The following is an 11,787-nucleotide window of genomic DNA, read 5'->3' as shown; positions in this document are numbered from 1 at the left end:
GAGGACATTATGCTGAGTGAAATAAGTCAATCACAGAAGGGCAAATATTGTATTGGTCCACTGTCGTAAAAAGTCAAGGATAAGTTTATACATAGAAGGAAATTTTCTTTGTTGGTTACCAGGGATGGGAAGGGAGGAAAGGGAAGTGAAAATTCCTAGACAGGTTGCAAAAAACTTTTATATATAAACCTAAAATGATTAGTGGTTCCCAGGGGTAGGAGGAATGGGGGAAGGGGAAGCTTTTGTTTGGGGGACACTAAGTTTATGCTGATGGTGGTGGAATATCTGGAAAAGGGCAGCACCAGTGGTGGCACAACATGAAAAATGTCATCAGTGTCCCTGAGCTGTACCTGGGAAGGTGTTATGTTGGTGACTGTCGGTATATGTTGTCACCACAACAAAAGTGAAAAGAAAAAAAAGTGCACCGTGGCATTCCCATCAGCACGGCAATTCACCCTTGGGAAAGTGATTCTGTATGTGTGCTGTGTTTGTGAGTGTGTGGTGTATATGTGATGTGTGCGTATGTTAGGTGTGTATGTGCATGTGTGTGCTGTGAGGTGTGTGTGTGGTGTGAGGTATGTGTGTATGGCGAGGGGTTTGTGTATGGCAAGGTGTGTGTGCGTATGGTGTGAGGTGTGTCTGTGTGTGTGATATGTGTGTGCTGCATATATGTATGTGTGGTGTGCATGGCACATGTGTGTGGTGTGAGGTGTGTGCATAGTGTGTGTGGTTTATTGTGTGTTTGTGAGTGTTGTGCAAGTGTGTGATGTGAGGTATGGGTATATGTGTCTGTGATGTGTGAGATGTGTGTGGGTGTGTTTGTGTGTGGTGTAAGTTGTGTGTATCTGTGTATGTGTGTTTGTACATGTGGTATGAGGTGTGCACGTGTCTGGTGTGAGGTGTGTGTATACATGACTGGTGTGTATTTGTGAGTGTGTGCATTTCTGTGTGTGGTATATGTGAGTGATGTGTGGTATATGTGTATATATGTGTGTGATGTGTGTGTGCATGTGTGCATATGGTGTGTGTATATGCATGTGATGTGAGATGTGTATACAGGTGTGTAGCATGTGTGATATGTGTGGTGTGTGATATATGTGTGCTGTCTGTGATATGTATGTGGTGAGTGTATGTGTGTGGTGAGTGTATGTGTATATATGTGTGTGATGTAAGGTGTGTGAATGTGTGTGGTGTGAGGTGTGTGTGTGTGTGTGTGTGGTGTATATGTGAATGAAGATAGTTAAAAGATGACCACGTCTTGGGAGGACGACAACTGCCGAGCTACACAGTAGCCTGATCTCTTGCAAAGCCAGGGGAGGCAGATCAGAAAGCTTCCCGCCGGATGGCCAGCACACACAGTCCGGAGCTCCCCGCCATCAAGGTCGCCAGCTGACAGCAGAGCTGCCAGCGCGCAGTCTCCCAAGTGTCCCAAGTCCGAGGAGTGGGACACCGTCACCAGTACATTATCACTGGAACTGGGGACACTGTCCATCCTCCACTTGGGGTGGCCTTTCTGAAAGCTCACGTGTTATGGAGTGAACTGTATTTGTGGGAACCCTGCTCCCCGTGCCTATGGATGTGATCCCACTGGGAATGGGTTTTTTTGGTGTTAATGAGGCCACGTTGGTGTGGGGGTGTCCTAACACTCACCACTTCTGGGTTGTAAGGAGCAGCATAGACAGAGACAAGGAAGCACAACTGGGGAAGACAGATGCCACGTGGTGGTTGCCAAGGAACCCAGAAAAGTCAGGGCTACAGAAACTGAGACAAGATCTTTCCCAGAGCCAAGAGAGAGAGAGAGACAGAGGGAGGGAGAGGGCCTTCTCTAGGGCGTGTGCCCTGAATTTGTACCCCAAGCCTCCTGAACTGTGAGAAAATGCACCCACTATACATGTTTATCAGGGAACTCACTTAGTGCTGCTGTAACTAATATCACAAGGGGGTGGCTTTAACAAACAGAAATTTATTTTCTCACAGTTCAGGAGGCTCAGAGTCCAAATTTAGGGCACACGAGCTCTAAGGCACTTGACTGCTAACCAGAAAGCTAGTGGTTCAAACCCACCAGCCAGTCCTCGGAGGGAAGGTTGGGCAATCTACTTCTGTAGAGATACCACCTTGGAAACCCAAGGAGGGGTCGCTATGACTTGAAATTGACTTGATGGCAGTGAATTTTTTTGTGAGGGAACTTAATGCTGTATGCGTGTAGTTTTGGAAGTGTCCCCAGAGCCTTTTTTAGGACAAATAAATACAAAACTATGTAAAAAAAAATTGACTAGATTCCCCAAAAATGAAATTAGAAAAACTAGAAATGCTATGCTCCCCCAAACTGAACTCAGCATGTGTTCATCTCCCTGGCCTCCTGTGGGGGGCGCCATACCCTGCAGGGCCTTCAGCTGTTGCAGTCTCTTCTCCTTATGGTTTTGCATCACCTTCCCAATCTGCTGGTAGTATGCCTGCACCAGCCGACTGACACTACCACTGGTCACGTAGACGCTCTCCACGGCGGCCTCCATCAGCAATGTCTGTGTGAGGACAGAAAGGACAGTGGCTCAGCAGAGAAGCCAACCACAGGGACCACCAGGGACAGGCTGGCCTTGCTCCTTTTGCCCAACTCACACCTTCCACTCTGCTAACCAACTTGCTGGGCCAGGGAGCAGGCAGAGAGCCCATGGTTGTCTTAAACCAATCTCAACAGTCTTATTTCTCCTGGTCAGGGAGAGTCTTGTAAAATAATAATTTTTAAAAAAAAATCTAGACTTAATAAAAGGAGCTCTGGTAGCCTAGTACCTAAGGCATTTGACTACTAACCAGAGGAATGGTGGTTCAAACTCACCAGCCACTCAGCAGGAGGAAGATGGGGCATTCTACTTCCATAAAGATTTACTGCCTTGGAAACCCAGTGGGTGTTGCTATGTGTTGGGATTGACTCAATGGCAGGGAGTTTGTTTGTTTTTTTTTTTTTTGGTTTGGGCTTAATAAAGGAGACTTTATTCAAAAGGTGATTGCAAGCCCCAAATGATTGCCCTAGATGATCTTTAAACCTTAAACTAAAACCACACCCTGAAGTCTGACAAGGGCAACTAGAAAGGTTCGATGGGAAGCTCAGAAGTCAGTGGGTTTAAGTCAATGGTGGCCAACTAATGTGGAAAGAACAGTGAGTGGTAGCACAGCCTGAAGAACATACTCGGAATTGTACATGCAGACATTGTGGAAATGGTGTGTTTTGGCTGTGTATACTTTATGAAAAAAGCAACAAAGGTGATTGCAAGATGGAGCTAGAGGAAAGATCACTGCTGTGGGGTGAACACTCTGACCCTAAGATCAGTGAGTGTCCCAAGAGTTAGGCCAAAGAGGGTATTTTTTTTATGGACATGAGAATAAACAAGGCTAGGAAGAACCAGGCGTGGGGAAGTGGGCTAAGAGGATGGAGTGACGGGACAGCAAGTCAGACAAGGTTTTACACTGAGTCCAGCTTATTCTCCAGGAGGGGGCCTTAAGGAGAAGTTGTACATTGGCTCAGTGTGAGGGTGGGCCAAAGTGGGGGAAGGAGTGAAGCCTCCTAAAGTCTGGTTCATAAGTATTTTGTTCTGATTGATCACTCGGGACAAGCTATTCAGCTATTCATTTATGAGGCAAAGCACGGGAATTTGGAGGGTCTGCGTCTGGCTTGGGGGTGGGGGGACAGCTCAGGAGAGTGGGACATGCTGCCTGTGGAGGAGAAGACCTCAGCTTCTGTCCCAACTCTGCCACCTACTGGCTGGGAGGCCTGAAGCAGGTCTTCTGCCCAACCATGGGCCTGAGTTTTCCAACCTGTACGATGGGAACAAAATGATCCTTGTCTGTGCAAGGTTTGTGGAGAGACTCCTGTGACATCAGGTGGATAGAAGCACTTAGTCAAGACGTACAGGTGCAATGCTAATGCTCACATGACTGGTTTTGACTCTGTCCTGGTTGTTTACTGTCTCTGTAAACACAGAGTAAACCACTGCCCACTCAGGTCAAAAGGACTCTGGCTGCTGGTCTCAGCCCAAAGCTTCAGCCTCAGAAGTGTGGGCTGGTGGCAGGGACAGCACACGCCTCTCTCTGGAACAGGGGCTTGGGTTTGAATCCTAGCTCTGCCACTGACTAGTCATGTGACTCTAAGAGCTGGGTCATGGTGGAGCCAATGTCCAGAACACAACCACCAGGGTGCCTGGCACGTGGTGGCAGGAAGCTGTTGTCTGTCATGAGCAGTGGTCACAGTTCCGTGAGGGAGGCAGTCTCTACTTGTTGCTCTTGGGAGCAGCTGTCAAGTCAGTGACAGCTCATGGCAACCCCAACAGAACAAAACACTGCCTGGTCCCGTACCATCCTCACGATCCCTGGCCCGTTTGAGTCCACTGTTGCCTTCCAGCACTACTCATTGCCCAGCACGAAACTGGACAATATTCTATGGTGAGCCATAGTTTCCATTGGCCATTTTCTTTGGAAGTGGGTTGTCACACCTTTCTTCCTGGTCTTAGTCTGAAGCTCCACTGTAATGATCTACCATGGATGACCGTGCTGGTATTGGAAATACTGGTGGCACAGTGTCCAGCACTGTAGGAACATGTAAGTCACCACAGTATGACAAAGTGACAGATGGGTGATGGAGTCCCATAGTACAGATGGGGAAAGTGAGGCTTGGAGAAGTGAAGTTGGCTTTGCAAGGCCAAAGGCTCCCAATGTAGGGCAGTCAGAACCAGACCTAGTGTGCTGCCCCTAGGGGCTGCTCTGGCCTGCCTCGCCCACCCACCCCTCCCTCCCCTTCTCACCATTTGGTTTCCCCGGGAGTGGGTGGGCACGTACCTTGAAGTCTTCTCTGTCCTCGGCCCGCCTCTTGGTGGCCGCGTTCCGTGCATGCCCCAGGAGCGCCCACCCGATGGCACGCTCCATGTGCTGTTGCAGGAGCCGCCCGGCTTCCTGGGCCTCGGCCAGGAGCTGCTGGTGCAGCCGCAGCCGCGTCTGCTGGGCCTCGTCCTCCAGCCTGCTCGCCTCCTCCAGGACACGCGCCTCCTAGAGAGGGAGGGTGAGAGGAAGGGAGGGACCCTGGCCCCGGGCCCCAGGAAGGTGCAGGAGGGGTGGGGAAAGGCAGAAAAGGGGCAGACGATGGGCTTGCCCAAACCAGTAATGAATGAGCCTTGATGTCTGCCGAAGGCTCCCCAAAAGCATTTATTGAGCACCAACTGTGTGCCTGGTGCCATCGGTGGCCTGTGACACGTATACGAAGTCACTAGAAGGCCATGAGTCCTGAACAATTGGATCAATGAGGACACAGAGGCTCAGAGAAGTGACTTTCCAAAATCACAAGGGCGGCAGGGGTGGAGGCAGTTTCAAAGCCATCTGGGGGACACCGGGGAGTGAGACAGGGCACACAAGAGCCCTGGCATTGCCCTTCTGTGGAGGACGGAGGAGTCTGAGATGGGGTGAAGGGAGTGACTAGAGCTAGGGCAGAGCGAGCCCTCCTGGGCAGAACTGAAGGGCCTGTGAGCTCATCTCTCACTCCATGGTCCCAAACGCCACCGGCTCCTTAGTTTAGTGCCCCTGGGCAGGAGACCTGGAACCAGCATGTTGTTGTTGTTAGGTGCCGTCGAGTCGGCTCTGACTCCCAGCGACCCTGTGTCCAACAGAAGGAAACCCTGCCTGGTCCCACACCAGCCTCCCAATCCTTGCTGTGCTTGAGTCCATCACGGCAGCCACCCACTGGGATTTAGAGCTCAACTCGGAAATTTACAAGGCCTTTCTTTAGAGCGGTTAAAATCTTCAAACAGAGTAACAGTGGACCCCAACTCCTAGCAACCCCACGTGTGTCACAGTAGAACTGTGCTCCATAAGGTTTACAGCGGCTGACTTTTTGAGTACACATCACCAGATACCCGTGGGTGGATTTGAACCTCCAGTCTTTCACTTACCAACCCATTGTGCTAACCGTGTGCACTGCCCGGACGGCTGAGACAGACTGTTACTACTGATTGCTGTGCAGTGGCTTCTGACCCCATGACTGCACGTGTGTCAGAGCAGACATGTAAACAGACATGTAAACAGACCGTGTTCCGTAAGGTTTTCAAGGCTGTGCCCTTTCGGAAGCCGATCACTGACCCGCCTTCTGAGGTACCTGGGGTGGGTTTGATCTGCCAACCTTTCGGTTAGTAGTCAAATGCCTAATCCTTTGTGCCACCCAGGGCTTCAAGCAGATTATGAGTGCCCTTACTCCCAGCCCCTGATGACGACTGCACCTACCTCCTATGGATTTTCCAGTATAATTCTTATTATTTTCTCCCACACTCAGAACCCGTTAGCACACCATGCAGCAACACTGGGGAACACGACTTTGGGTGTTGGCCAATGTGGCTGGGCCAGGTGAAGCGGCATGACTGGGTGGGGGCACGTGGCAGAGGCGCCGTCCTCACCAGGGCTCTCAGCAGCTGCCACTGATGTTCGTCCAGGCACTGGGAGGAGCCCTGTTCCAGCGCATGCTGCTCCCGCAGCTCCAGGAGAAGCCGCTTCTTCCCGGACAGTCTCATCTGGGCCAGGGCGGTGACGGCACTGCTGCGGAGCGCGAGCCTGCGAAGTGCCGAGCGCAGGAGCAGGTCATGGCCCTGCAGGACGCACCGCGTGGACCTTTGGGGAAAGTGGGCGGAGGAGAGGAGTCAATGCTCTTGGGCTCACTGAGCTATGGGAAACTCCCCAATCATGCCCACAGGACTCCTTTCTAAGAAGGACATAGTCTGCAGTCCTCTCGCCCTCTTCTGTTCATCTGTTGTGTCTTCCCAAACTATGTTTTGGAATCTGAACCCCTATGATACCCGTGGATGTGATCCCATTGGGAACAGGGTCTTCTTTGCTATGTTAATAAGGCCATCTATGTTGGGTGTGTCTTAAACCAACCATTTTTGAGATATAAAAGGAACAGAAGGGTGCAGAAGCAAGGATGCACAATGGGGAAGGAGTGATGCCATGTGGTGATCACCAAGAAACTGAGGGAGACAAAGATTTCCTCCACAGTGGACAGGCAGAGCCTTCCTCTAGAGCTGGTGCCCTGAATTCAGACTTCTCACCTCCTAAGGTGGGAGAAAATTAATTTCACTTGTTAAAGGCACTCATTTCTGTTACAGCAGCACAAAGAAACAGACACCATCGTCTTAAGCACTGGTCTCACCTGGGGCTTATAATCTGCCCTTTACTCTGTTATTTACATTTTTCACTTGGTCAAGTCCTCTTCCAAGTTCCAAATGCATATCATGTAGCTGCCTACCGTACACATCCACTTGAGTTCCTTATGTAACTCTCCAAATGAACACATCTAACGCTGAAGTGATGAGCCACCCACGGTGTTTCTGAGTTCCTATCTCAGTAGGAATACAGAAACAAAAACCTTGCTCTGAGAGAAGTCTGACATTCGTTCCACGATGTGAGGTACTTGCTGAGTGGCTGGAAGGCTGAACAGAGCTTTGGCAGTTTTATGGAATCTACCGATTGCTGTCAAGTCAATTCCAACTCATGGCAACACCACGTGTGTCAGAGTTGGAACTGTGTCCCATGGGGTTTTCAACAGCTAATTGCTGAGAAGTAGATATCCTGGTCTTTCTTCCAAGGGACCTCTGGGTGGACTCTAACTGCCAACCTTTTGGTTAGCAGCCAACTGTGTTAACTATCGGCACTACCTGAGGACTGACTCTATGGGATGGGAGAGAAAGCTGTCAGAGTTCAGAACCTACCAAAGAGGAAGGATTGGGCAAACACCTCAGGGTTTCATACTGGAATCTCTGAAAGACCTCATCCTAGGAATGAGGGTGGACCATCCCTTACAGAGGCTCAGTTATGAATCAGCTAAATTCCCAAAGGGATGGGGTCAATCTGCCACTTCCTGTATTTCCTCCTAGGAGTAAGATAAGTCCTCTCTGGAGGAAGACTGCAACATTCAAAGTCTTAAATTATCCTTACAAAGTTTCATACACAGTGTCTGCCATTCAATAAAAATTACCAGACATGTAAACAGATATAAATTGTCCAAAAACCAAAAGGAAAAAAAAAAAAAGCAGACAACAAAAACACATTCATGAGATATCAGATATTAGAATTATCCAACATGAACTGGAAAGTAATTATGATTAATATGCTCAGTAAATTAATTAACAAGATGAAGAATTTCAGCAGGTAACCAGAAACTAGAAATAATCTAATGGGAATTCTACAGATGAAAACACAATAGCTAAAGAACTCAGTAGATGAATTTAACAGCAAGTAAGATATAGCTAAGGAAAGAATGGGAGCTCTGGTAGCATAGTGGCTAAGGCACTTGACTGCTAACCAGAAGACTGGCAGTTCAAACCCACCAGCCACTCCTCGGAAGGATACTTCCGTAGTGATACTGCCTCAGAAACCCAAGGAGGGGTCGCTATGAGTCGGGTCTGACTTGACGGCACACAACAACAACAACAAGGAAAGAATGAACTGAAAGACAGGCCAAAGAAAACACCCAGACTAAAGCACAGTGGAAAAAGAATAAAAATACGGATAGCATGCAAGACATATTAAAAGGTCTAATATGTGTATAATTGGAGGAAGAGATTACTCTATTTCATAGATGAGGAAATAAGGCTAAGAAATGGTAAGCAATTTGCCCAGATTAAGTCTGATTTCAAGTGCAAGCTTTAAATCATAATATTCTACTACCACTGTATTACACATTTGTACTTAAAATGTGGTTGGGTCCTCAAAACCACACTGTGAGGAAGAAGGGTGGTGGTTAATGTGTCTACCTTATACAAATGGCACCAAGGCTAGAACAGAGCATCACGCAGGACCTTCAGAACCTACTCACTCTTCATTGAAGCTGCTGAGTCGGCCCAGGACCCCATGGATGATGCTCTCGTGGTCCTCCTGCAGGTGTGTCTGCAGCACAGTGGACAATTCCTGTTCCTCCATCCAGAGCTAAATACCAGGGACAGAGCGCACACACGGTTAACCCACTGAAGCTCATCTGGTCAACCACTGCTTTGCTGGATTTTGCCTTTTGTTTGTTTCTTCTTTTTTTAAAAAATAGTTTTTATTGTATATGTAACAAAACATTTGCCATTTCAACATTCTTCACATAGTTCAGTAACATTAACTTATGTTTATCATATTATACAACATCTCCTTATCAGTTTCCAAATTTTGCCATCACCCTTAATAGAAGTTCAGGGTTCCCTAAGCATTGAGTCCTTTTGTGCCTTATTTTTTAAAAAGTCTCTTTTTTAAAACCCTAATTTCATTAAGGGAGCTCTGGTGGCATAGTGCCTAAAGCATCTGACTGCTAACCAGAAGGCTGGAAGTTCAAACCCACCAGCCACTCCTCAGAAGAAAGGCTGGGCAGTCTACTTCCATAGTGATGCTGCCTCAAAAACTCGAGGAGGGGTCGCTATGAGTCAGATCTGACTAGATGGCAGTGAAGGAGGAATTTCATTATTCTCCAAATTCCTTTTCTACCCTGATTTTATTAACATTTCTCCTATATTTTCTTTTAAATGTTTTAAAATTCTGCTATTCACAGGCATCCAAAATTTATTTTTTAATAGAGTGAGGAACTGATACCATTTTCTCTGGATAACCACGGTTACTGAATTGTTGATCATTTCCTTAGTGACCTTTAATGCCCTCTGTCTTATATAATTTCTATTTATCACACATCTACTTCCAGGATCTCTATTTTATTCTCTTGATCTACTGGTTTATTTCTGCACCAACAAACACTGCTGTAATTGCTGCAGTTACAAGACTGCCCAGCTGTTATCGCGAGCCCTCCCTTATTCTCTTTTTCAAAACAGTCTTGGCTATTCTTGGTTGTCTTTCCCTTCACATGAATTTTAGGGTAAGTTTCATAAGCTTAGAAAAACCAGAATTTTTGAATTTTATTATAATTAGACTGAATGTATAGATTCGGAGCGCATTGTCATCTTTTCAAAATTGAATTTTCCCATCAAGAGTGTGGTATTTCTCTCTACTCAAATCATGCTCTGTGCCTTCAGTAAGTTTATACACTTTTTTGTTGAGCTCTTGTACACTTTGGTCACATTTACTGTTAGACACCCTAGAGTTTTTATTCTGTAGATCTTTGTTTATGTTATCACTGGGTGTTGCTGGTAGGTAGGAATTCTACTGGTTTGGGATATTTATTTTGTATCCAGCAACTCTGCTGAGCTCTCTTTTGTAAAATACAATTTTATTTATTTTTATAGTTGTTGTTGAGAATATAAACAGCAAAACATACACCCATTCAGCAGTTTTCACATGTACAATTCAGTGATACCAACTACATTATTTAAGTTATGTGACCATTCTCATCTTCCTTTTCTGAGTGGTTCCTCTTCCATTAACATAAATCCCCTGTACCTTAAATCTCCCACCTAATCTTTCTAGTGGCTGTTGTCACTTTGATCCCATAGAGATAGTTCTTAAAAGAGCACCAGGCTCATGGCAGATCTTTTTTTTTTAATAGTTAAGCTATTGTGCTAGTTAAGGTTGTTGTCAACTTGGCTGGGCCTGGCTGAGTGGCTGGGCAGCTGGATGTAGCTATTCCCCATGGTGAGACTGGCAATCAGCTCCATGGTGGACTCTACTGGAGCAGCTGGGTAGCTGCCTTAGGGATGTGGTCTGCTTCCCGTAGATAAGCAGCAGCTCTGGGGAAGGTCTCCAGCTTTTTGGCACACTTAAACCCTGCATGTAGCCAAGTTGTTGTTCAACAGCCTCCCATGCCCTGACGATCCTGGCACTGTTTCTGGACTTGAATTAACAGCCTGCCGTGTGGTTTGGTGATATCGGGACTGTGCCTTTTCACTTGTTGACACTGGGCTTGTCAACTTCAGCAGCCAGCAGCTGCCTGAAGGAAGAAAGCCTCCAGCTTCAGTGGGCAAGGAGCCAGAGGCAGAGCTGAAGCCCAAGGTTGAGGAGCTTTCACCCAGACCCTAGAACTGGCACTTTGAACTCAGACTTCTAGCCTCCAAAAATTATAGGAATAAAGTCTTGTTTGTTAAAGCCATCCTACTTGTGATATATTGCTGTCAGAGAAGCCCTTGGTACTAAAAAACAGCTATACTGTTGTTTGGCTTTTAGAAGACTTCAAGGGATAGTTTTGGTTTAAGGTTTAAAGATTATCTCAGGGCAGCAGATTTACGAGTTCATCCACCCTCCATGGCTCCAGAAAGCTTGGAGTTCATGAAAATTTGAGCTTCTGTTCTGCATTTCCCCCCTTTTGATCAGGATTATTTTATGGACTCTGATCACAATGTTCAGTAATGGTAGCTGGGCACCATCAAGTTCTTCTGGTCTCATGGCAAACGAGGCAGTTGTTCATGGAGGCAATTGGGCACACATTCCATGTCTTCCTCCTATTCCTTCCTCTCTTTCTTCTACTGTTTTTCTAGGTGAATAGAGACCAAAGTGGCCTTAGATGGCTGCTTGCCAGCTTTGAAGATCCCAGACACTACCTCTGAACTAAAAGGTAGAACAGAGGTACTAAACATGTTATTAGGCCAATTAACCGAGCTGTCCCATGAAACCATGCCCCTAAACCTCCAAACTAAGGAATTAAATCCCATGAGATGTTTGGTCAGACATAAACAGCCTTAGTAGCAACGTTTTTTTTCTGTTGATGTTGTTGTAAATATACCTATCACAACTTTTGCTAATGCATCTTTTTGTAAGTATACAATTTATTGGCTTGAATTACAATAGCTGGCTGTGCAACCCTACACTTAATCAACTCAATATTTCCATCACCATTAAACC

The 11,787-nt window shown here is 46.8% G+C and overlaps 1 protein-coding gene across 1 annotated transcript in view; it reads right to left on the bottom strand.

Annotated features, from left to right (window-relative positions):
- The window catches only part of EVC (EvC ciliary complex subunit 1), a 123,257-nt gene that overhangs the window by 11,722 nt on the left and 99,748 nt on the right, over positions 1–11,787 (bottom strand). The window contains exons 12-15 of the mRNA XM_007955771.1: positions 8,843–8,952; positions 6,429–6,639; positions 4,828–5,034; positions 2,378–2,522 (exon numbers count right to left, since the gene is read on the bottom strand). Coding sequence (XP_007953962.1) covers positions 2,378–2,522; positions 4,828–5,034; positions 6,429–6,639; positions 8,843–8,952 — 673 coding nt within the window. The remainder of the gene's footprint in view (positions 1–2,377; positions 2,523–4,827; positions 5,035–6,428; positions 6,640–8,842; positions 8,953–11,787) is intronic.

The sequence above is a fragment of the Orycteropus afer genome, unplaced genomic scaffold (genome assembly GCF_000298275.1).
Source record: "Orycteropus afer afer isolate SDZICR_OR568_19922 unplaced genomic scaffold, OryAfe1.0 scaffold00539, whole genome shotgun sequence".
Lineage (NCBI taxonomy): Eukaryota > Metazoa > Chordata > Mammalia > Tubulidentata > Orycteropodidae > Orycteropus > Orycteropus afer.
This window is presented reverse-complemented; position numbering and strand designations above follow the sequence as displayed.